This window comes from Urocampus carinirostris, chromosome 13 (assembly GCF_059441175.1).
Source record: "Urocampus carinirostris isolate Australia breed hairy pipefish chromosome 13, RoL_Ucar_1.0, whole genome shotgun sequence".
Classification (NCBI taxonomy): domain Eukaryota; kingdom Metazoa; phylum Chordata; class Actinopteri; order Syngnathiformes; family Syngnathidae; genus Urocampus; species Urocampus carinirostris.
Window position 1 is genome coordinate 22,325,033 of NC_142361.1, and position 27,039 is coordinate 22,352,071.

Consider the following 27,039-nt stretch of genomic DNA (forward strand, 5'->3'; position numbering starts at 1 on the left):
TCCGTAAGTCGAATGGTCGTAAGTAGGAGAGCGGCTGTACTTGTAGTCAGACTAAGGCCTTAAACGGATAATTGTGTGCATTTACACATAGTCTGTTTTATAATATATGACTCTCAGACATCAATTATAACCAAAAGAAACCTTTATTGTCCATCTTTACTATCATTCTAGCCATATTTTACATTCACAATCACACATTCACGGGTAGAAAACCTTTTTCCTTGACTTTCCATGTGAAGTAAAACAATACACTTTGTCCATTAAGCTATCCGACAATCGCAAAATGAACAATATCTGAACATTTTGGCGTAATATAACCAACAACAATAGGTTAAACACCAGAGTTCCTCCATGATTTTGGCTCACCTCAAAGCTCCCTACTACGTCTTCATTCTTGCAGCCTCCTGTGCCATTTAAAGGGCCAGGCACTCTTATTATCCCCCCTCCTCCCCGAGCAGTTTCCTCCGATGCTGTGCATTCATGTGCCACACTCGCATAAGATTTGACATAAGAAGAATCCTTGTCTATGTCCCTCCGATGTATAATGTGGATTTTTATCGAGCGATGGCTTGAAAAAATGCCTCAAATGGGTCCATTTGTGTCTTAGATGCGCTGTTTTTCTAAGGTGATGCCGTGGCTGAGGGAAAAGGATGCAGTTCTGCAGGAAGGTGTTCTGCGAGCCTTGTAGCGCCCGAGTCACTTCGCCGGATGAGGATATGGAATACAGGATGGGGGGCTGCATCGGAATTTCAACGAGAGAGGTAAAGCGCAGGGAATGCTGCCGTGTCTTTGAGAGGTTGTGGTTAAGAAGGGGAGTTGAAGCCTTGCTTTGATTGGGGATGCGTGACATCAAAGCGCTAAGCCTTGGGGAGATGCTGGTTGCTATGGAGGAGGAAGAACACATGTTCTTCACAGTTTTTGTTTACGAACGTATTTCACAATGCAGTGAAGTCGACAATGATTGTTGAGAAAATTAGAAAAAAAACAAATTTTAAAGCGGGAGTCAATCCAAAAGTTGTATGAGCCACAAGTACTGTGAAAATCAGACTATAAGCCGCGACTTTTGTCATAAGCTTTGAACACTGCGGCTTATGCAACGATGTAAAACTGAGAGCGAGACAGGTGGAATAGATGTGTCGGGGGAGAAGCAAGTTGAATGTAACTTTGCGCCTTGTGCATGATAAAATATCATTAACAGACCCGCATCATGGTACTAAAAAAATAAACATTCCATAAAGGAATCATTTTACGAGTAAACGAAAATAACATGGTGAAATGAACGGATTACAATAAGCAAAGACCAACGAAGCAAACATGCTTTTAGGCGGATTTTTATTTATCTGTCGGAATTTTTGTGTGTTTTGAAAAATGGTTGGATTCTCTGGATTGCCCCCGATGTAACGAAGCCATTTTGGCAGACATTCAACGAAGTTGAAGACCAGCCAGGGTGCGCAATGTTGAGTAATGCTGGGTTTATAGTTTTCGGGTATATTGTTTCTGTCACGACCAATACAAGCAGGGGACCCAAATGCGTAACGTTTCACTCAATGCTTTATTAAGGGATCGGGGAAGTCAGGGCGAGAGGAAAAAGCTAAATCATCAGGTTTTTATCTGTCCCTAGGGACAGCAATTTTGAGAGTTAGTGTGGATAATGACAACACTGCTTTTTATGATGTCATCATCCCTCGACATTAACTCTGAAAATGGTCGCCCAAGAGATAAAAACAGGGAAATATTGAGAAACCACAAAATGTCATGTTATCATGACTAGCATAATATTGTAAATTGTATTTAGCAAGACTCTCTTCCATCTGCCTTAGTAGACATTGTTTATTCATGGTATGAGTTTAAAAGTGGTAAGAAGAGAAAAATACTATTAAAATAAGCAAAATTTTCCATCCAATATGGTCAGACTTTTGCATCACTTGTTATGCTTGTCACTATATGGCTCTGACATAGATAGGAAAATAACAATATATTACTTGATGTGTGTGTTTTTTTTCATAGTAAAATGTGTTAGACTGCGAAGTACTTTTGAAAGAAGTTTTGTTGGACTAAAAACATTTCTGGCAACCCATTTCTGTTCCGTTCATCTGAAAGTGGTTTTGTCATGTTCTGTACTTTCTGTCATGATGTCACAAAGAGTCCTTGGGAGTATATAAGGGCACTTTTATTATTCTACGTGTTGGTATATTTCCTGATTTGTCGGCTTGTACGTTTTGTTTTGTAAGAGTTAGCTGCCAACATATTGTTTTTCAGCTAGAGCTATTTTGTTTTCCAACATATCCTGAAACATCTTTTTTTCATGTTTTGTTCAGTTACATTTACTTGGTGTTACAAAATGTCAGGTGCTGTCTTCCTTTCATGTTTTTGTTCTCTAAGAGGTGGTTGCTGTTTGGAACATTATGGAGTTGTTTGTTTCGCGTCAGTATATTCCCTGTGTCCTTTTATTTTTTATGTTTTATTCAGTTGCAACCAGTTGGTATCCTGCCATATACTGAGTCTTCACTTAGATCTAGTTAGTGTTTCAACATTATGTTAACATGGATTTGTAGTCAAGCCTGTGTAGGAGTAGCGTTGATGTTTTTATATTCTGAAGATCCTGGTAAACTTTCTTGTTTTGTTTCCTTACACTATCCGATACTGATTCTTTTTCTGCAAATGCAATCCTGGTTTGGAGGAGGATTCTGGTACCCAAACATTGAGTTTGATTGTGAATACTGTAAAGCAAAATAGTCATTATGGTTTCGATGGGTAGATAAACAAAACCAGGCCCTTTAGCTGTTGGTTTTGGACTATTTTACACAATGATTGTGGCTGTAACTCACCACTCGGTCCTAAAGACTTAGTGTTCCCCGATCCATCGCCAAAACTCACTTCCTGCTGGACACACACACTCACTTTGAATGTTGTTGCAGCTTTATTTATTTCCTTCCGATTTGAAAATTTCGATTCAGGATAAGTCAAGTTGCTCAATATTATTTTCCTATTAAACATGAACATGTGGTTATGGACCCAAAATTGCGAAAAGCGGCAGTTACGTTTGCCCTTTCAATGCTTTGCACCTACTTACTCTGTTATTTCCGGCTCTTGTTCTTTCTCTCTTGCTTTTTTCTTTCTCTCTCCTCTTTTTTCTCTTTTCTCTCTCCCTTCATCCTTCTTATGTTTCCTTCCTTGTCCATTTTTTCCTTTATTCCTCTCTTTCTCGATTGCTCTTTTTGTTTTAGTTTTCTCTCTTCTTTTTTCCTATTCAATCCTTCCTTATTTCTTTTTCTCTTCCTTCTTTCAGCATTTCTCTCTTCTTTTGATCTTTCTCACGTCCTTTTTTCCCTTCTTTTCTCCTTCCTTCCTTCATTCTTTCTCTCTTCCTTTCGTGCTTTCTTTCTTTCTTTCTTCCTTCCATCCTTTCTATTTTCTCTCTTCCTTTCGTCCTGTCTATTTTCTCTCTTCCTCTCATCCTGTCTTTTTTCTCTCTTCCTTCAGTCCTGTCTTTCTTTGGGTCTCTCTTGCTCTTTTTTTCTCTTTCCTCCTCCAATCATGCAGCCCTTTGAGACACCTTGTGATTCGGGGCTATACAAATAAACATGATTTGACTTGACTTGAATTTGTGAGCAATTATGGCCTCTTCAGCTCCAGTTTTGTCCTGTCTCCTCCCTCTTGTCCTAACCTACCCAGCCCCTGATCGAATCTCCTCACTTCACTTCTCCTCGGGGTGGTTGTTCACCTCCGGCTACCCTAACCCCCGCCTTGAGTGCCTCCCCCCACCTGCTTACCCCACGTGCGTTGCAAAAATAGCAGGCGAGAAATTGAGGCTCCGTGCAGGACACACCAGTAAACACGGCAGGTCGGAGAACCTTTTGAGAACTTTGAGAGGACGTTTTCTCTTCCTTGTGGCGGTGGTGAGTTGGAAAACTGATACTCTTTGATATTTACTTCAGGAAATGTGAGACGGAAATTTAGTTTATTTTAAGCGTATTTTCCCTATATATCAGAGGTCAGGTTGCTCATAAGAACACCTGAATAACCAACGGACCAGTTATGAAAATAGCTCACCAGTGATGTGTCATTGTGATTCTCTGGGAAATATGATTTTTAACTCCCTTGAGAAAATATATGTCTTTAAATTCATGATCACTTCTAAAGTTTGTCTTCAAATTAGCCTATAATTTAGATATGTAAGTCACTCAGTGATGAAGAATGATATGTTAGTGCCAGACTGAGACATTTTTAACCGTACTTCTAATAATTACAACTTGAAATTAACGTAATAATAACAAGTGAGGTTGTCCTTTGCGCTAATTGGCAAGAAATAGTAGCTCTGAGCTTAATAATGTTGGTGACCCCTGTTACATATTATTTTATCCATAAATATTGTTTAAAAGACACAATACCAATGCATACAAAAAAATACGTTCTTAAATACAGTTTGCTGAAAATCCTGCTCATTTCTTATTTTGAGACATTTCATCTCATTTATTGTTCAAAATAAGAAAAATCCTTCCTCACATAAACAAAATCTTCTTATTAAGCGGACCATTTTGTTCATTTTTTAAAATACTTTTCATCCGCTTTTAAAAATAACAGTACCGGTACTTAATATGAGCTAATTGATTAAACCAATGCTACATGAGAAAAGTTTTCTTAAATTAAGTATCTAATTTAGCTATTTTACAAAAGAAATCTTAAAATAAGATACTTATGAAGGTGTATGATTAATAGTTTCAGTCTTTGTATTATTTATTTCATCTGACTCCATTTTAGAATAAAAATCATTCTTAAGATAAATAAAGTGATCTTGTCTAGCAGATTATTTTTCCCATTTTAATTCATATTTTCTACCCAGATTGGAAAAAAATACTTTAAAGTAATACATTGATTCACTCAATGCATTTTTTAAATTATAGTATAAATGTTTGTATTTAACTAAAAAATGGGTTAAAATATGTGTAAATAAGAGACGTTACCTTGTGAAATTTTGCCCCACTATCCTAATATACCTTTTTATATTATTTATTTCTTCCAAGAAATAAATCTTTTATCATTTGTTTATCCTGAAGTGACACATCTAATCGCGTTGTAAACAATGTACACAATGAGGTTATCAATAACAAAAAAGACTATTGTAGTTTACCGGTACTCAAAATTTGCACCATTTTCCACCAATTTGATAATATTTGATTCTTTGCAAATGATAAACCTTTCATTGAATCTGTTTGGCTTTTTAAACAGCTTTATTCTGCAGACTACTTGATATAAAAAGCAGTAAGTTGCAGTCTCCATATCTGGTGTCAAAGAGTCCTTCATCACATTTTCTAACTGTTGTGCTTTTCTGTCGCGCATAAAAGAAAAGCTCTGAAACACGACCACTAGTTGACACAATTGCAGCATGGAGGCTGAAATTACATCCTTGCAGCGAGCGGGCTGCTGTGGAGAAGTGTTGGCACACAGCAGGAGCAACAGTGTAAAACAAACATTAACTGTGTCATGTTACTATTAATAACAATATGTCCTCACTAAAAAGACAAATCCAGAAATCACAATGCATGATTTTTCTTAACGATTTATGTGTGTGGTATACCTGCAAATACGTATTCGAACACCTGAGGAAATGAATGTTAATATTTTGTACAGTAGACTTTGTTTGCTATTATAGAGGTCAAAGGTGTCCTGTAGTCTTTCATCAGGTTTGCGCACACTGCAGGAGCGATTTTGGCCAACCCCTCCACACAGATCTTCTCTAGATCCGTCAGGTTTCTGGGTTGTTACAGACAAACGCTGAGTTTGAGCTCCCTCCAAATACTTTCGATTGGGTTCAGGTCTGGAGACTGGCTTGGTCATGCTAGAACCTTGATATGCCTCTTACAGAGCCACTCCTTGGTTTTCCTGCCTGTGTGCTTCGGGTCGTTGTCGTGTTGGATTTTTCTTTTTAGTTTATCTCTCTCACAGTGGACATGCACCTACGATGAAAAATTCAGAGAGGCAGAAATAGAAAAATGGCAGGGTTTTCAAATACCTTTTTACTTCACTTTATGTAGGCAATTTATGGAACGCAATAGAGTATCTGAATATACCATTTTAGCTTTAGTTAAATAGAATAGAATAGTCTCTATTTCATTAAGCAGTGTACATTGTTTACAATGACATTAGACAAACATGCAATAAAAGACGAAAGAAGAAAAAAACTAAGATTACGATAAATAATAATAGGATAGATAAGTAATTCATACACGGTAATGAATGTAGACTGGCCTTAATTGTATGTACAGTATATCTGAAAATAATGCATTGACATTAACACCCACATTGCGCAAAAATAATATTAATAAAGTAAAATTATATACAAATTTTGCTTTATATAGTACATATATGAACACCGTATTTTTTGGTTTATGAAGCACACCTTCAAATTTAATCTGTGATATTGTTCTCATGTACAAGGCTCATGAAATTTAAACTCCTGTAGGAAATCAACAAGAAACAAAAACAATCGGAAAATCTGAAAAACCTCTTTCATACAGCAAAGCTAAAATTGTTAAATCTAGTTCCACCACTCAAATAAATTGATTATTTTTCCTAGACGGTCACCATATATTGTAACATTTCATTGTAACCGTGCATTTCCAGTTTTATTCACTGTATTTTCCAGTCTATAGGGGCACTCAATCATTAGTTTAATAAAATTTAAACTTACTGACAGAAGAAAAGTCAGAAAAAAAAATCACAGAGCCAGAAACTACCATTATGAAATCTAGAATTACCACTCATATAATTACAGAATCCTGTAGTATTTCATTGTAACTGCATTTACGAATTTACGTTTATGAATTTCTGAATTTTTTTGCTTTTTAGGTGCGGTTTATTTTCAGGAAAATAAGGTGCTTGTGTGTACATAATCTATGTATATACACAAATAAATCATAAATCTCGTAAATGAAACATATCAGTTCATATAGTCAGTTAAGATAGAACTTAAGACGTGTTTGCATAAAAAATATATATGTAATGTAAACAATTTATGAACTTAACCCTTATATTGTCGTCATTTAAATGACCATTTTGTACTTTTTTATACAGCTTAAATGGAAATTTACTGTTGGGGCTGATCTAGGATAAGTCATAACATTTAAAGTTAAGTAAAATATAATATAGAGAATTTCTTCTGGGGTTTTTCACAACACAGTGGCGGGTCATTTTGACCCGAGGACAAGAGAAGGGATAAACAGGGGTAAAACAGTCATATAAAAGAGAAACAAGGCAGATGTATCTATTAATAAAATGGAACATATTCAGGTCACTGCTTTCTAATTGTGCATACGCACTTATAAACGGCACTGATGCACAAACAAATTTCCCTGCAGGCGGAGTGAAGCTGGACATGTATGAGTCAAATATGAGTTGTGCTCAGTCCTCGGAAGAGTTACGTAACGGAGTAATGTAACTAATTATATGTTCCTCCGTTACAACTACAGTGGAACCTCGGTTCTCGACCATAATCTGTTCCAGAACCCTGTTCGAAAACCGATTTGTTCGATCACCGAAATCATTTTTCCCATTAAAAATAATGTAAATCGTTTTAATCTGTTCCAACACCCTGAATGTTTACCTTGAATGTTTAACGTAAACATGAAGCTAACCCAGGCTAATCGTACGTTCGCGTTATCGTAATCTTCCGTACGAAAAATTATGCTAACATGAACGTGTAAAAATTAAAAAATCCGGTCGTTTACAACTCAGTAGCCTAGATGGTAAGGCGCCCGCTTTGAGACTGGGAGGTTCGGGTTCGCGCCCCGGCCGAGTCATTCCTAAGACTTAAAAAGTGGTCGGCGGCGCCCTCTCTTGGCTGCGGCTGCATCGGGTCAGATGCAATCGACATTTCGTTCTGTGTACATTGTTACACAGAATGACAATACAAGGAAATTATTATTATTATTATTATTATTATTTAGCACCCAGGTCTCCACAACAAGTGGTGAGGGGTTCATTGGAAAGGGGGCTCCGTTCCAACACCCTGAATGTTGGGCTCCGTTCCAACACCCTGAATGTTTAACGTAAACATGAAGCTAACCCAGGCTAATCGTACGTTCGCGTTATCGCAATCTTCTGTACGAAAAATTACGCTAACCTGAACGTGTAAAAATTTAAAAAAAGGATAAAGAAAAGAATTATGAATAGGATTTCTTACCTTTGTGGTGGTCAGCAGAAGGTGCAGGTGGATGGTGGAGCTATAATTTCTTTCTTAAATGCAATAGTTGTACGCACTAGTTTTTTTTTTCACCTGTAGCAACTTTGCTGCTTGCACTGACTTTCTTCGGAGGCATAATTAGGGGTTAAAACACTTCGTACACCTATATTAAAAGCGAAAGAAAAACGAAGCACGTCCGCACACGGTAACAGTTGGTCACGAAAAGAGCGATCAACACCCGTACGCCGCTCAGCGTCGCACCCTAGCGTACGCATTCACGCATTACCGGCGTTCAAACTCTGATTTTTTGACCGAACAAAGAAGCAAGAATTTCTCAAAATTTTTGGTCGGACTCCGATTTGTTCGAACTGAGAGGCGTTCGAAAACCGAGGTTCCACTGTACGTCATTTGTACTGGCGGTCAAAGGTGGTGGGTTACTTTGGCTGCAGAACGCCAACCGTGGCAAGCCCCCTTGCAAACCTGACGTCGTGCTCAGCGGCTCAGTTTACCACTCTGCCCCGAGTTGTTTACATCATGTATTTTTGGATCATGTCCCCATTCAAAATCGCGACAACCATGTAGTTAGTTTTTACAAATACAGGATTCACTAATGCACCAAAAGAATAGGTGAATGAGGGTTAAGTTTGGACAGCACCCGACTTGAGTCGTATGAGATGGCTCATAAATCACCGTGCATGATTTTTTCAACGATTTATTTGTGTGTTATAGCTGCGAATAAGTATTTGAACACCTGAGAAAATTAATGTTGATATTTGGTACAGTACACTTTGTTTGCGATTACTGAGGCCAAACGTTTCCTGTAGTTTTTCATCAGGTTTGCACACACTGCAGGAGGGATCTTGGCCCACTCCTCCACACAGATCTTCTCTAGAACAGTCAGGTTTCTGGGCTGTCGCTGAGAAACATGGAGTTTGAGCTCCCTCCAAAGATCTTCGATTGGGTTCAGTTCTGGAGACTGGCTGGGCCATCTTAGAACCCCAATATGCTTTTTTTACGGCGCCACTCCTTGGTTTTCCTGGCTCTGTGCTTCGGGTCGTGTTGGAAGACCCAGCCGTGACCCATCTTCAATGCTCTGACTGAGGGAAGGAGGTTGTTCCCCAAAATCTCAAAATGCACTGCCCCAGTCATCCTCTCTGTCTCAAGTGCAGATAAAAAAAAACAAATCATGATGCTATCCCCCCTATGCTTCACAGTAGGGATGGTGTTCTTCGGATTGTACTCTTCATTCTTTTTCCTCTAAACACACTTAGTGGAATTATGACCAAAATATTCTATTTTGGTCTCATTTGACCACAAAACTTTCTTCCATGACTCTTCTGTATCATCCAAATGGTCAAATGCAAAATTAAGATTGGCCGTGATATGAGCATTTTTAAGCAGCAGAACCTTTTGTGACATGCATGATTTCAAACCATGACGTTTTAGTGTATTACCAACAGTGAACTTGGAAACGGTGGTCCCAGCTCTTTTCAGGTCATTGACCAACTCCAGTAGTGTTGTTTTAGGCTGATTTCTCACCTCACTTGGAATCATTGTGATTTCAGGATTTTTGTTTTTAGTTTATCTCTCTCACAGTGGACATGCACCTACAACGAAATAAATTAATCAATAAATTTCATACCCCTCCATAATTTCTAAGGGGGAGAAATAGCAAAATAGCAGGGTGTTCAAATACTTGTTTTCTTCACTGTAATTGGTTGATATGCATTTTGGGTGGGGATCTTTGCTGTTGAGTTCAAAATTGTTGCTCATAAAAAGGTAATGATTGTTTAGTATTTCATCTTTTTTGCCGGTTTTTAATGTTTTAATATTTTTTTGTGTTTTTGTGTTCATATAAAACTGTAAAGTGTATTGTCTTTTCTTCTTTTATCCCTCCGTTTTCCTTGCATTATTCATCTCATCTCATCTCATCAGCCGTAATGCTTATCCTCATTAGGGTCGCGGGGGGGCTGGAGCCCATCCCAGCCATCTCCGGGCAGTGGGCAGGGGACACCCTGAACTGGTTGCCAGCCAATCGCAGGGCACACAGGGACAGACAACGCATTCGCTCATTCACACCTAGGGACAATTTGGACCGGCCAATCCACCTGAAATGCATGTCTTTGGAATGTGGGAGGAAACCGGAGTGCCCGGAGGAAACCCACGCAAGCACGGGGAGAACATACAAACTCCGCACAGGAAGTCTGGAGCTGGATTTGAACCCACGACAGGTTCCCATGACATGAACTGTGCCGCACAAGCGCTAACCACTGCGCTGCCGTGCTGCCCATCCTTGCATTATTGTACTTTTCATTTTGTTTATTTTTTCATTTTTGTCTTTTTCTTTATGTTTCCCACTTTTTAAGTCATTCTGTGCGTAATGTTACATCATAATGTAGGGATTAAAGCAACAAGACAACCATAACAGTCGTTTGGGACCGGCTCTTTTAGTGAGCCATTCGGGACTGGCTCTTCTAGTGAGCTGAGCCAAAAGAGCCAACTCTATAAAAATGTCGGAATTCCCACCAATACAAGTAAACGCGGTGTTTCGTACTTGCTGAAAAGATTACTTTTTGGAACAAGTGGTGAGTAAATATAGCTGATTCATTTTAAAGTCATGTAACCCTTGTTCGCTGTACCGTCCACCCGCACACTTGGACAGTCTGCGTTGTGTTTTGGGTCGTTGATGTCGGTGTGGAGGGAACCAGCGCAGAGGTCGAGATTCGACTGAGACCTTCACTTTTAATTCCTTATCAATCCAAAAGTAACACTGCTTACTGTATGTATTTTTTAAATAATAATCGTTAACAATAATGAAACACTTAATGTTCGAAATGAATTTACACAGCAAAACGCGTGAAAGTGCCTTAACAACACTAAGTTATACACATAAATCTCATACACAGCGTGTTCAAATCATATTTTAAATTGACAAAAAATGAAGACGTCCTCAATTTATCAATCCAAAAGAAAAACTGACACGAGAATGGCGCCACAGGAAGACGTGGGTATAATAAGGGCTCTCCAAACGGAGCAAATAAAACCACCTGCTTACAATGCTAAAGCAATCGAGAGTAGAAGCCCGCCCCCTAGGGACACTCTTCTATAACTGCCCTACATTCACCTATCTTGAAGTGAAACCCAATTTAAACACAGTGACACTTCATACGAAGTCAACTTCGGATGACATTGCAATAGAACACACTCACAACAATTTGGTCAGAGCCAAAATTACATACTACGAGAACAGTTTTTTTTGTTTGTTTTTTTTACATCTTTTATATAAGTATGTTTAAGGCTTGTATAAGTAACCTGTATTGTTTTGTACTGAAAATACAAATTTCATAAAATAATATGCTCTATAAAGATAATAAAGTTAAGTTTAACTTACTTTTGGAAGATGGGCTTCAAGAGTTAGACTACTTCCTCCTGTGTGGTAAAATTTGGCCAAAATAAAAAACATTCCAACCATTTTCTCAACCGCATCAAGCTTCCATATTCCACTTTCATTTCAAATAAAACGGCTCGCCTCTTCTTTACACTTTACACCAACCATATTGAATGGATGCACGAGATATTAAACAATAAAAAAGTTCTTAGCGTAAGAGTAAGCTGATTTCTTTTATCCGGGTGGATTCTGCTTGACCTCTCACAGCACCACCACAAGCCGGTAGCGGCGGAAAGAAGCACTACAGTACTGTCCTGTACTCGGAAAAAGGTGCACACAATACAAAACCTAACTTACAGTAATGTCTGGATATTTTTCCACATCCCGAAAAAAACTTTCATTTCTACAGTTTTAAGTCGAATGGTCGTAAGTCGTGGAGTGTTTGTATTTGTTATTGCAACATCTGTTGCAGCCTGGTCACACTGGAAAGGGGATGGCTGTTTCTCAATGTTTCTTCATTATCCTCATGTTGAGGATTTTGAGTTTTCCCTAGCCCTCATGTAGGTTTTATATCAGGGGATGGTTTATTCTGTGCGCATACAAAGGTTATGATTGCAATAATCTGTGGTCTGTGTAGCCCTACTACCTGGCCACAGTAACATACCCAACACTAATCCTCTTAATATTTCGATATAATCTTACATACTCCTTCTTAAAGTTGCACTTTGACCCAAGCGAGTGGTACTGTAGGCGGCGTGTCACACCATTTTTCTAATCCCTATAAGGACATAAAGTGTACATTCCTGCAGACATACTTACCATTCTGTGGAGAAAGCTTTAACTGAGAGTGAGAGCCCGGGAAGGCCTGCAGGGTCCTGGTGCCGCTCAGCCTGATGAGACATGGGCAACGAGGGCAGCACCACTGAGGATTTGGTAAGTTGAATTTTACCACTTACTTCTACCTTTGTCACTACCAAGTCAAATACTGCTTAATAACTAATACTAAAACGTATGCAAAAAATGCTTATACGTATACATATATTCTGTAATATCAAAAAGATTAACTCCTGAGCTAAAGACTTACCGTTGCGACACTAGTACTATTACCACTACTAACGACGACGATTACATGATCATAAAAAAAAATTGGTACGATTTGTAAAAATACAAAAACAAATATCACTAATAATAAATGCAACTACTTTTAAATCTACTCTTGGTTGGTTGGACCCCTTAACAACACGGTGTAGCGAATATGGGTGGGAAATAAATTATTTTAACAATTTATGACCAATTTAATAAAAGAGACGATTTTATTCTTTTCAAAACCCGTCTCGCCTTTTTGGAGCACCACATACGTTTTTAGATCATTATGTCAGGAAAACGGATGAAAAACCTTGCTTAGTTATTCTGAAGGGTGGCTACACACACATTAGGTGAATTCTTTTTGACCGTTTTGAGAGTTCAATATACCTTAATCGAGACACACTAACTCTTGGATTTTGTTTACTAATCATTTAGTGAAGAAGCTTGAATAGAACACAAAACAATAAAAAGAAAATAAAACAAAACAGTTGAGAACTTAAACTGGCACCATTTGGATAGACAACAAGGTTGGCTTGATTATTACGTTATTGTATTTAGATCGAGTTCCCCATTTAACGTCACACCAATACCAATACCTTGCAACACCGAGATGTTCAGCAAAGTTCTGCTTCGATGACGATGACCACCCAGTCTTTAAGTTCTCGGCTGTAGAGCGATGAAGAATCATGGTAGGCTTGAGACCCAGTTCGGAAGATGACCACAGGATGCAGGGTGTTGAGGCAGAGGTTGACTGCTGGTGGCTTGAGGGTTCTCTGAGGTCACTGGCTTTGACCCACTGCTTTGGCCGCTAGCTTGATCAAGCTCGGCTGCTGACTTGGCAAGGTTCTCTGGCTGCTTGTTGAACTGAGACTTGGTCAAGACTGGCCAGGGTTTTGATCCAGTTCTTCTTGTTAGGATATGTCTTCTTGCTGGCAAAATTCAGACTGCCCTTGCGAGGTCAGACGTGTACCAGCTCTCTGTTCCAGTCTCCTGGGAGGGGTGGACCTCCTGTGGTGGAGTGGTCATAGCAAACTTTGATGCGCAAATGCAAGATAACGTCCTCTCCCCAACCTCACATTTCACCAGTATCAGTCAAATAACATCTATGTGAAGAGATTTGGGGGTGCTGTACCCCACATTTGAAAGTAATTAAGTAATATTACTGCAATATTAGTGTATTCAGATTACACTATTGGTTACATTTTTCTACAGGCTTCCTCCAATTATTTTTCTGGGTTACCATTTTCATTTATTTTAAGCAAATTTTAGTATTTTTATTTAGATTATATGTACCGTATTTTCCGCACTATAAGGCGCACCGGGTTATAGGGCGCACCCCGAAAAAAATTAAATTTGGTCCTATTTTTGACATACATAAGAAGCACCGGATTATAAGGCACTACAATGGGAACGTCGACAAAACAGTCAGATAGTTCAGTCAAACTTATTACCCCCTTAACATTCCGAAATCTTGCAAAGACGCAAATACGTGTCCGTACGATGTCACTTAAATGCATTGTTCCAACATTCGGAAGGTTAAAGTCTTGGGATTCAAGAAATGCCAACCATTCCTTAGTTTCTATTTTCTTTTTCGCTTGCAACTTTACTGTGCATATGACAATAAACACTTGGAATTGAGTTTAATTTAAAAATAGACACTCCATTCCATCCATTATCTGCACCGCTTATCACAGAAACATCGAGTTCAGTCTGAAACAAGATACAGGGATAATATATAGCCGGAGTAGCTCACCGAAGTCGTTGTGTTCATAATAATGAGCAGTCAATGTCCTCTTATATCCGTGAGTGTAGTAAATCCAGGAGAAAAAAATATTTACAAATACAGAATAGCAGACATGGGACCAAGTCACACATGTGCAAGTCTCAAGTAAGTCCCAAGTATTTTTTTCTTGGGCAAGTCAAGTCAAGTCAAGTCACAGGCTGTGTCAAGTCAAGTCAAGTCAAGTCCTGTAATAGGTCAAGTCAAGTCCAAGTCAAGTCACCTTTGGCGTACTGTTGTAATTTTAGCTTCAGAATCTGATCTTAATAAAGTGAAAGGCAATATATAAGAAATCAAGTAATCATCCTTGGCTAATGTGCCTAACCTGTAATAAAATATTTGTATCCTAAATACTCATGTTCAGTAAAATACATCATAGACTCAAACAAACAGTGATATCGTCAGTATTTGGTATTTATTGACAGAAAAAGTGATCTGTAGATCGAAACCCAAACTTTTACTTTTTTTTTACTTTTACAAAGTAACAATAACAGCTAAAACAAATACTAACTTACAGAGGATTAAACTGTCACATTTCTCTTGCTCTTTTCTTTGCAGATTTCTCTCTCACACGCTTTCTGTCACTCACTCAAACAGTATATCCATAAGTCAATCCCTTTTTATGAGGAAACAAATAACAGCTAAAACAAATAGCTTATTATTATTAAACTTTGTTACATTTCTCCTCTCTCTCTCACTCACACACTCACACACACTCACACACTCTCACTCACTCACTCACTCACTCACTCACTCACTCACTCACTCACTCACTCACTCACTCACTCACTCACTCACTCACTCACTCACTCACTCACTCACAATGACACAAATTAACTCACTCACTCAGTCACTGTATATCCATCAGTCATTCCCTTTTTACAAGGTATTGCATTTGCAAAATAGAAGATTAGACAGGGTCTTATCTGCAAGCCGAGCTCGATGGGGTCTCATAATGATTCCACCATGGCTGAAGACTCTTTCCACTGGGGAACTTGAGGCTGGCACTGACAAAGCTTTCATTGCAACAGGAAAAAGGGCAGGGAGGACAGCCCTGTTTGCGTCCCAGAAGGACAGACAAGGCTGCCCACAACAAAGAGAAAAATAGTTATTTAGTTGTGTCTCTGGGTTGGTGGTTGGGTCCTGCTTGCGGCGTTTTTTGTAGCCTGAGAATAGGCCAGTGCTGTCTTCTTGCTGGCTTTCGCTTTCCTCCTCTAGGAATTCAGGACTCTGGGATGTTGTGTGAGGTTGCACCTCACGTAGAATCAGATCTAATTAAAACAAAGAAAAAAAAGGGCAAGCGTAAGATCTCATGAGCATTATTCAAAATTGAACATCCACAGTTTGATACGCTTGCAAAATCATCTCTAAAATGGATTATAATACTCATATAACTGTTTTGAATTACATTTCCATAATTTGATAATGGTGACACGCCTAAGTGTACATCACGTTAAAAAAAAAAAAATCCACTGACCTTTTACCATGTCAACAATGTTATTCTTGACATCATCGGTGACAAGCACATCATGCTGAAGCCACATCATGGAGAAAGCCGGGTCCAGGACAGCTGACCTGATGTAGACTGGGTCTGCAAATGGCAGCTCTTCCCCTGATGCAGCTGACAACATCTTCACATTAACGAAGATTCCCCGGAACCGTTTCTTCAAAGAGAATTGCAGGCTATGGATCATGCTTCCCAGGAAGCGCACTTGCGGCTTGAGTCTTTCCAAGTGGTGGTTAAGAGACAATACACAGGGGAGGACAGAGCTAATCGTCACAATCTTCTCTCCCTGAGTAAGATCAGTGGCCTCTGCAAATGGCTGTAGCACATCACAAAGTTCCTTCATCAAGTTCCACTCCCTAATTGAGAAGACCAGCTCACTGTGTCCCGTGTTCTGAACAACACTGCACAAGTCCTGGTGACTGAATGAGAGCACTGCCTTGACTTGTCGGAAAGTTGAATTCCACCGTGTGTTTACAGCAGCGGGTATCCCTCGCTGATCAAACTTCTCCTCAAACGCATCTTTAAAGGTGCTGGATGTATGCAAGAGAGAGCTAAGCTTGGAGCATTTTGCAAAGGAACTGTTCATGATCCGTGCATCCTTGAGACCATCACCAACAGCTAACTGCAGAGTATGCGCAAAGCATTGCTGACGTTTAGGGCTTCCTCTGTTGATTGTGCGGTCCACAGTCTCCCAGTCACCTCTGGAGAGGTCTTCCCACAATTCTTCATCATCCAGATTGTCATCATCGGTTACTTCGTCATCTTGATCCTTCGGAAAACAGACTGAAAATGCTCGCTTCATATTCGCAGCATTATCACAGATTATGAAGTCGAGTTTTTTCCGAATGCCATAATCCTCACACAGGGAATCAAAGGCTTCAGCAATGCGCTCTCCTGTGTGAGATCCCTTGAATCTGCTGCATGCCAGCAGGTATGACTTCAGCATGACTCCTTCTGAGGTTGTTAAGACATGGCCAGTGACTCCCAAAAAGCCGCGCATCCTCCTATCTGACCAAATGTCTATGGTAACCGACACATGGTCTACACCAGCAAGAATCACTTTGATCTTTTCTTGCATGTCTGCAACAAGTGATTCTATTGTTGAAGTTATTGTTCTGCGGCAGATAGGCTGGTATTTGGAGTCGACCACAGACATGAAGTGCCTGAAATGTTTATTTTCCGTCATTGAAAGGGGCATGCTACATCCAATCACAAGATCTGTAACAATAGCATTGGTTATGGACTTCTGTTTGGGATGATTTGCTGAATATGCTTCCAGAGGACGAGACTGGATGAACTGTGATATTGCAGGCTGTGTAGTATCAGTGCAGGCGTTTCTTGTCTTTTCATACTCTGCATATCTGTGAAGCAGATGCAAAAACAAGAATGAGATGTCCTGTATGGTTGGGCAGACATGAAATCATGACATATGGTTAAAAAAACAGTTGTTTGAAACTTTCTGTATTTTTTTTTATCTATCTTCTGGATGATATTACTTAATATCAAATCAACTGTAACTGAAGCTTTTACCACATTTTTTTACTTTTTTATGCTCATAAAGCTGGTATATCTTAACCATGTGATAGTTAATAAATAAAACAATTTATTTAACATTTCCAACCATGAAATCAAAATTTTTAAAGAAAATAATGAGCTAATATTTATTTTTATACTAAAAAAAAACTACAAAAAAAACTTCCATAATTGTCGACTTAGTGGTCTTAATTATAAGATTGGATTAACATTATTGTCACTATTTGATTTGGAGACTACTGGCATAACTTTTGATCTAGCCTGCACGATTGAGGCGGTTTTAGCGTGATGACGTTGTAGTCTGATTGGTTGTAGCATAGTCCAGTAGTACACAGAGGCATTTGATCAACGCAGCCTCTCGGATGGTTGGCCAGACTAAACTCGTGTGATGAGTTTATCACACGTTTATCACAGTTTATTAATAGTCGCGATAGCCAGGCTTTATTGTTGCACTTTTATTGCACTTTATTGTTGTCAATGTCTACGCATAGGACAGTGTGGAACGTAATTTCGATTCCGTTTTATGTCAAGTACATTTGAAGGAACTGGCAAATAAAACTGACTTTGACTTGACTATGTACGATCAGCATGCCTGTGAAAAAGAGCGGATCCCCCTGCAGCTGCCGCCAACCCCACACTCTCCCCAATCGTGGAAGGTGCCCTTTTGCCAACACTTCCAAATTATATGCAGATTGAGACTATAACATTAAGGCAAAGACACATTTTTCAGGGATGTGATTTTTCCGCTAATTCGCGGAATTCCGCTTTCGCTCCAAAAATAAAATTTTAAAATTTCCGATTCTTTTAAATGGTAAAAAAAACGATTTCGTCTCGACAGCGTTCCATTTTAGTGTTTCCGTAACTGAAATGAAACGTACTTGCGATTGGTTGAAGTCTCCGTGTTGACCAATAAACGCGCTCCTTATAAAGGCGTAGGAGTATGCCATTGTTCATTTCTCACACGTTTTTGCCGAGTGTTTAAAGAAAGATGTCCGAGATCGAACGCAAAGATGCTCCGCGAGTTAAAGAAATTGCTAAGATCGTAAAAAAACAAGTTTCGATCGGACTGGTTAGAGAAGGAATTATCTACAAATGTTGGTGACCCCGACGTGATCCAATGTAGCGAGCAGAGACGGGAGTCGTAAGCGGAGTGTCAAACAAAGGTGCCAACGAAAGCTGCTTTAATGACATTTAAACTGGCGATAACAAAACAAACACGAGAGTGGCTAGAACCGGCCGAATTAAGAGTCCCCCTAGCAACTCGCTAACTAAACAATGGTTCCGTGGGTGAATTATGTACAACCCACTACAGTACTTTCATTTATAGATAACATCTTCTTCTATAACAAAGACATTTATGGTATGTTCTAATATGAGTTACTTTTCATTTGGTCATGATACAATTATTTGTTCATGAAATTTGAACTCTTCAACATGATTTATGTGTTAACTTAGTAATCACATGAGTTAGATATGATGATATTCTCAGTGATAGTTTTTAATAGCAAAGGCAGTCCAATGTTTTTTAATGTGACTGATTTTGAGTTGACTTAAACTGTAATTTTATATGGGATAGTTCAAAATACATTGAAAATGTATGCTGTTGTTTTGTCTATTTCTTTGTCATCTGAGTGCATTGAAAGTACTTAAAAACACGGAAAACCCATGACCTCCGGGGGGCTTCGCCCCACTTCTCCCCCCACCAGGGCACTGCCCTGGACCTAGCTGGGTGCCCGCGGCCCCCAGACCCCCGCCTAATTTTCAGATAATTTCACTTTGGTCAAATCACATCCCTGATTTTTGATCATGTACAGTGCACGTGTCCTTCTCAACTTCACCGCTTAGCCTACCCTATTTTCTCAATTAGACAGCCCGTTTATCCGTAGCTCCTAGCTCAATATGCCTGGCTTGTCTTTTGCGTTACCCGTTGTAGGATAGACGAGGCACTATGAGCACAAATGCATTCGTTTTACTCAAACATACTGCAATGTTTATAAAAGTAAATGAATGAAGCATCATTGACGCAGGTTACGATAACCTCTCGTCTCTGCATAAGAATGTCACAATGATAAACTGAAACCCCCCTGTGCAGCGGCTAAATCGCCCTGCCGCTCACTCTTAGCTAACAACCAAAGAGTAAGCAACTGGACTTTTTAGAGATTGAGCTGTAGATGTTCCTCATGGAAGTTCCTCAAGCTCAAATTAGAAGTCCAGTTGCCTACAACTAAACTGTATGGATAAAATGACCTGGGTGAATGACAATATTCACAGACATTAGCCAACATCCAACTCACCAGATATTAACACATTGACAAACAGATATTAACACTGACAAACACTTACTGGGCAGAATGGCTCTTCAAATGTCGGATGAAATTTGAGGTGGTGGTCTGGCTGTCCGAAATTTTCCCGTTGCAAAATTTGCACTGCGCTGTTCGCCGTTTACCTTCTTCACAGAAGTTTTTGAAGCCAAAAGTTACTACCCTCGGAGCAGACATGCTGACTTCAGGTGGTTGCCGTGGAGGTGTGTGGCGCATGGGCAGAGTGGGCGTGACATGAGAGCGTTTCTCAGCCCGCATCCCGTACTGTAATTGTCAACATTATTTAAATAATGAAATATATATATATATATGAACACGCAAGTCATTCAAGTCATCGTGGCTCAAGTCAAGTCAAGTCCCGAGTCTTAGATTGCCAAGTCCAAGTCAAGTCACAAGTCATAAAAACAGCGACTCGAGTCGACTCGAGTCCAAGTCACTAAGTCTCAAGTCCCCATGTCTGCAGAATAGTAAAAAATGCTTTCTGTATGCCGTCAACCACGTGCTATATATCTTTTTCGGCCAATTGCAGGCTTTGTTTTGCCGTTTAAGCCTATGCCAGCCTTTAAATGATAAAAAGGATCCGCCCCTTGACCTCCGAATAACTTTAGCCAATAGTGATCGATTCAACTGATGATTGACACATCTTTTTCGACCAATTGCAGGCTTTGTTTTGCCGTTTAAGCCTATTCCAGCCTGTAAATGATAAAAAGGATCCACCGCTTGACCTCCGAATAACTTTAGCCAATAGTGATCGATTCAAATGATGATTGACACATTGGTTAGCCAATGAAACGCCGGTAAATAAATCCCTGCATACACCGTGGACTACTTGGCGTTCGGGGGGAAATCTAGTCAGCGGCTGCAAGTTAGTTGGAAGACTTTGTGACTTAATGTTGATCCATAAATAAGGCGCACTGTATTATAAGGCGCATGGTCAGCTTTTGAAAAAAATAAAGGCTTTTAGGTGCGCCTTATAGTGCGGAAAATACGGTATGTATTTATGTATCTATTTGCCGCATATGTTGTATTGGAGTAATATAAAAGTAATCAAACGTAATCAATTTACATAACTGCAATATTAAGGTATTCGGATTTCGCTACTGATTACATTTTTTCAACAGGTTTCTTATTTTCCTCGTGCTAAGGTTTTGTCTTTTTCCTTGCTAAGATGTAGGTTGAAGATCAGGGGAGGGTCTGATTGTAACCTGTGCAGTCCTTTGAGACATCTTGTGGTTAAGGGCTATACAAATAAATATGACTTGATTGGACTTGACTAGTAACTATATCAGAATACATTTTAAAAGAACCCCCCCCAGCCTTGTTAAATACTTCCCTAAATTATACGGCCGGTACTGATCTCATAAAGCTCAATAACTCATTTCATTATTACGTATTGGATAGCAAAAAATGTATTATTACCGCTTTTAAATATCTTAATTTAACCACCTAATAATACGACTATTGTTACTGCTCCTTCTTCATTTTCTTCAACCCTGACATTTGTTATTTCAGCCGGAAGAGGGCGCTGCTGAACAGGTTTTTCTGTTTCCACCCCAGGGGAGTCCAAACGAACAGCAGGTACTCGGATAAAAAGTCTCAATATTTTGTGTTGCGTGATCAAACCTTATTATTTTGGAAATATCATAACGAACAAAAAGAAGAGGTAGTTTTACTAATCATTAATAATGTATAAATATTAAAGAATAGATAAAGATACGAAAAAATAATAAATAATTAAATCAATACTAACAATGAAGAATACAAAATAATAGTATTAACAATATTAACTACTAATCACTATCATAATACTTGATATTTAATAGTGTTAGCAGTAATAATGTTAATAATTATGATAATAGTATTATTAACAATGGTTGGATCCCTTAACCACACGGGTCGTGGGGGCGCCATTTCCTGCAATGTGTCTTGGGCAAGCACAGCCTGGTGGCACCCATCCCTCTCCAGGCCAATTCATGATAATAGTAAAAATAATGAAATGTAATAACAACGCATTTCAAAGAATATATCATAATAAATACATCATATTGATCATAAAAAAATAATCATTGGTTTTTTATACTTAACATTTAAGAGTAATAGCAGTAATACTAGCAGTTATTTTAATATTATTAATAATTGGAGATTGATATAATTAGCAGTAATGGCACAAATAATATTAAACCTTTGCCTACTATCTTAATAATAATAATACTTATAAAACACAATAGTGACCTTGAATATATGCCTTATTTATTAAATCAACTGTTCCTGTACAAGCAATAATTATATTGCAGTGTAATATTATGATAATAGAAAAATATTTTTTATATATATTTACTGTATTGTGTTTTTAAAGAAGCTCACCTGAAAAGGAAAAATATTCATCAGGTTTATCTCCACCTAGGGCAGATTCTTACTCATATATTTGCATATCTAGAATGTTTATCCTATTCGAAGATTCAACCAAACAAAAGTCAACATTTTAAAACGTGGGTTTACATTTGTGATATTTTTTGGCTGATTCCCGATTCCCGGCTCCTCCATATTATATGTCGAAGACACTGAATCACGAATGCCCCCAATAAGCAGGTAGGCGCCTTGCGTGGCTGACTCCCTATTGGTGTGTGAGTGTGTGTGTGAATGGGTAAGTCTTAAGCACATTGTAAAGCGCTTTGGGAGGTATTCATTGACTTGAAAAGTGCTATATAAATGCAGACCATTTACCATTACCATCCTTTGACATTGCATCATTGCTCCTCTTTTTATATATTTATTTATGTATATATTGATTTATTTACTTATTTGTTTATATGTATATTTTGACTCACATGAGTTCTAATACAGCATAGGACTTTTGAAAGAGTACCTGAGAAGCCCGCAGACTGTTTCTGAAAAAAGCTCACCGGTAATGAGTCATAGTGATTTTCTAGGAAATTGAATTTCTAATCTGAATGAGAAATCATTGTCATGACCATTGTCTTTAAAAACAATGTCTTTGTGGTTGACTGTGCTTATTTTAACCTTACTTCTGATAATTACGACCCGGTAATAAAATAATAATAACATTTTAACAAAATAATAAAATATTTTAGAAATGTATGTCAAACTGCTAGCACTTCGCACTAACCAGTAACAAAAAATAGCTCTCGGGTTCATAAAGGTTGGCGACCACTGCAGTGTAAAGTCATTTTTGCCAGTCTATCAAACTTGCTACTGCCAACAAAAATAGCAATTACTGTACAGTCATATTTAAAAGAATGTTTCATTCTGTTTGGCTGTTAGATCACTCCTTGTCATTTTTTTTCCAATGATGGTGTCACATCATAGCAACACAAAGACATGAAATCAGAGTGCTTGTGTGTGGTATTGCAAACTGATCCTCTTCAGGAGAGGGGGGTTTCATTCGAACCCTCGCCCCTTGGCCTCATTCCCAGCATTCACCTGCAAGGATAACTGTCTGTCAAACTGTGCATCCACCCAGAAGAAAACACAGAGGGGGAACGGATGGAGGGAGGAGCAAAGGATGAAAAGGAGGGGGTAGCAACAATCCTAAGAAGGAAAGGGGGAGGAGAACTTCCTAGTTGCCAGCCCAGTGATTCAGCAGCACTGTTTGTACTAGTAAAGACTCCAAGGAGGCGAATGGAAATTTAGAAGGGAGGCGTCAGAGAGCAGCAGGAAGGAAAGAAACCTTCCAAAATAGTACACAGGCGAGGAAGCAAACCTTATAGAATATCCTTCAACTTATTCAGTAAGTACACGATGCAACTTTTAATGCTTTTGCAAGTCAAGGATTCGTGTGAGCAATAGTAAACGCATGGTCCGATTCTTGCAGTTGACTTTTGTAATGGTTGTTGTCCTTCTCTGTCTATAAAAGCTCAATGGTTTCTTACGCTGTTCCTTTAATGAAAGGTCTACATGCATGTAATGACCTTGCTTTAGTCTGTCAAATTGCTGACTGGCCAGTTGCCATGTGACTTGAGTAAAGCTGATGAGGGTTCAAGTGGCATCAGCAACATTGTATAAACCATAATATTTTGCTGCAAAAAGAAAATCTATTTAGATACTGGAAAATGTGTTTTAAAATATTTTAAAGTGTATACAGTAGTATCTATTCTTATGAATTTAATTTGTTTTGGTTGCTTTGGAAGCTGAAACATTTGTATGTAGAGAAGCCTTTTGAACGTTTCAAGCCCTGCAAATGTATTTATTTTTTAAATAAATCATTAAAGACCATCGGAACATGAAACTTATACATAATAAAAATAGATTGCCATACAATGAATATAAAACGAGAGGCAAATAATGAAAAAAAGAAAGAATATATCTATCTATCTATCTATCTATCTGTCTGTCTGTCTGTCTGTCTGTCTGTCTGTCTGTCTGTCTGTCTGTCTGTCTGTCTGCCTGCCTGCCTGCCTGCCTGTCTGCCTGCCTGCCTGCCTGCCTGCCTGCCTGCCTGCCTGCCTGCCTACCTGCCTACCCTGGTCATATCCCTCAAGTGGGGTGACCGACAGCAAGACAAACACATACAAAAACAAAGAAAATAATAAAAGGGAAAAAGTAGCAAATAAACACGCAAAAAATTTGGGACCATGGCCAACGCAAATGGCCAAACACCCAAACAAGTTAAGCACCTCGGCACCCAAGTTGGTCATGCTTTTGTCCCTCCAGATGAAACACACACAAACACATTCTTCTGTTCAGCAGGGCCCGACAATCTTCACTGGTTTACCCCTGCCACATCATACAGGTGCCCTGCCCATCCCTTATAACACGTCTAAACATCCCACTATCATTTTACAACACCTCTCCACTCGTTCCTATCACCAACAAGAGCTCTAGCTTCCACTATATTTAGACCTCTTTCCTGCAGAGCACTTATAACAACATCTATCCACGTCAATCGCGGCCTTCCTCTTGGTCTCCTTCCATTTACTTCTGCTCTGGAGATCCTCTTCAACATTCACCCCTCATCCATCCTCTCCATGTGTCCAAACCAACCGAGTAAAATAAAGAATAAAGTAAATAATCTAAATATTAATTTACATTTTAACTGGCCTCTTTCTTTACTGGTCCTCAGCAGTTTTTTTTGCATCAAGTTTTTTGAAAAAAAAAAACGATCCAATGACGTCTGCTTTTGCCTTCTTTTGACAATCCATCGGAAATGTGCGAGGCAGACATCATTAGAATGAACGATAGCCTGACCTGTCAACACTTTTCCTGGGTGATTCCTATACACACATTCTGAAACTTTATGGATTTTGGCAAAAATATCTTTAATTTGGGCTGATAGAATGATGGCTGCATCCTCCTTGTTGTCTCTTAACTTTTCCTGCACGACGGTGTGTGTTTTCATACCTGCCGATTATTTCTTGCTGTGTTCGATGACCAGGAAAAGTCTCTTCCTCTTCTTTTCTCCTTCTGCATGTCTTTCGTGGGATCCATTGTGAATTGTACCCGCTCTTCATTGCGTTACCATGCAATAAACGGTTCACAGAGTGGAAAGGGCACATTAAGAGCATGCCGGGATTTACGCATACGCCCCGGCCTGCCAGGTAGAACTCTGGGAGTGATCAGTGGCAGCCCGTGCTGTACTGTATTTTTTACCTTGTATCCTGAAACGCCCTAATAACAAGAGGTAATATTTTTCCGTTCAGGTACTTTGTAACCTAAAACTTTTGTAAGTAGAGGTGCCACTGTATATGGTTTTGATTCCCTGCTTTGCTGGATTGAAACAAACAGCTATAATGCGATTTTTTTTTACCTTATCTTCATGCTTTTTTTTACAGTTTTGTGTGCTCGTTTAGGGTGGTGATGGCCTTGGGGAAAATCTGTTCCTGACCCTGTTAGTAATTGTTTTAAGGGACCTGTAGTGTCTGCCAGAGGTCATCAGGTTAAAGAGTTGGTGTGCGGGGTGAAAGGAGTCCTTAATGATGTCGTCATCTCTGCTATGTAATCTGTGTTGTGTTCTGAGGTACTAGCTAAATTTAGCTAGCATTCTCAAGTAGAAATACGCATATGTGATGATTATTTTCTTTTCAGAGCTCAAAAAGTATACATGAAAGTAATACCTAGGTAAAAGTGTGCAAATGTCCTCACTGATTGCTTAGAGGGCAAAAATACTAAGAACAGCATAATTGTCTTTAGCTGTATTAGTTAGTATTCTAGAACACTTGATAATTAAAAATGTATTTTCAGAGGCCAAAAACACAACCAAAAAGTAATACTTGGTGCAAATGCAGATATACAGAAAAAAATGCAAGCTAGCAATGTCCTCGAGACTGAGCAGAGAGCAGACCATTATTTCCTGGGCTGTGTTGATGTGTAATTGTTCTGAAGCTTACCAAACACATTATTGCGAACAGACAAAAGCTGCATAGATAAACAAATAACTAATAATGTGTGTTGTTTTGCAGTTGGTATTAGTTATAACTTCTCACATAGAATATTAATAGCACTGGCTATACAGGTGACACGAGTTACCTCACCTAACCTCACTCCACCTTAAACTGAATCACATAATTACGCTGTTTTTATCACACAACTTTTACAAGTGCCAATAAGATTTCAAAATAATTACCGAACAAAAACAATCAAAAACTTAACCATTAAAAGTAGATCGTCTTGTGTCTATGATTTACCTCAATTTAAACACCCATCCGTACCCTCTCTACAAATCTATACTACTACTACTTTAGTTATTTTTCACACACATTGTTTATACTAATAAAAAAGTCTTGCAGTGTTTCTGAAAGCCTCTGTTTCCACCACTCATGGCCAAGTGTTCTGAGGTTGCCAGTGCTAGAGGTTTAAATGAACACCATTAGCTTCGATATAAACCATCACTGATAAAATATGTTTTGGGGTTTTACTCACCCGGTTGGTTTGTCTTCAATAACTATGATGACATTTTCTACTACCAACAATAAATGCACAGTGATACCTGTTTGGATCGGTGTTTGAACACTCATACGAAGTAATGGTCTTTATTTTATATGTTCCTATTCATTCCAAAATACCTCAAATTTGACTAAAACGTGCACTGGGTATTAATCCTGTGATGTTCCAGTAGAAGAAAAACAAACTGCTATTATTCCAAAATTACTGTTTTACAGGAAGGTGGTGCAATTTTGTAAAAAGAAAACTGAGAAGTCAACGGAAGAGTATTGTCGGTAGTTATCAGTAAAAAATACCTGGGAATGGTTGCAGGCTATAAACACAAACCTTTATTATGTTGTTAGA

The 27,039-nt window shown here is 38.8% G+C and overlaps 2 protein-coding genes across 2 annotated transcripts in view; one reads left to right on the plus strand and one right to left on the minus strand.

Moving 5' to 3' along the window:
• Positions 1 to 487: 487 nt before the first annotated feature.
• The window catches only part of tacc2 (transforming, acidic coiled-coil containing protein 2), a 72,092-nt gene continuing 45,540 nt past the window's right edge, over positions 488 to 27,039 (plus strand). The window contains exons 1-2 of the mRNA XM_088352102.1: positions 488 to 761; positions 21,310 to 21,375. Of these exons, the coding sequence (XP_088208228.1) occupies positions 651 to 761; positions 21,310 to 21,375 (177 nt within the window). The 5' untranslated portion in view covers positions 488 to 650. The remainder of the gene's footprint in view (positions 762 to 21,309; positions 21,376 to 27,039) is intronic.
• On the minus strand, positions 14,904 to 16,915 carry LOC148354093 (zinc finger BED domain-containing protein 4-like). The gene is made up of 2 exons (XM_088352103.1): positions 15,914 to 16,915; positions 14,904 to 15,707 (listed from the first exon to the last, which is right to left on the minus strand). The coding sequence occupies exons 1-2, from the start codon at positions 16,887 to 16,889 to the stop codon at positions 15,316 to 15,318; spliced, it is 1,368 nt and encodes a 455-aa protein (XP_088208229.1). The 5' UTR covers positions 16,890 to 16,915; the 3' UTR covers positions 14,904 to 15,315.

What these genes read in the sequence shown, in the direction of transcription:
- LOC148354093 (XM_088352103.1), bottom strand. Translation starts at nt 16,889, where the DNA reads ATGCTGAAGTCATACCTGCTGGCATGCAGCAGATTCAAGGGATCTCAC. An exon ending in CATTGTTGACATGGTAAAAG is followed by an intron (nt 15,708 to 15,913) that starts GTCAGTGGATTT and finishes TGTTTTAATTAG; the next exon opens with ATCTGATTCTACGTGAGGTG.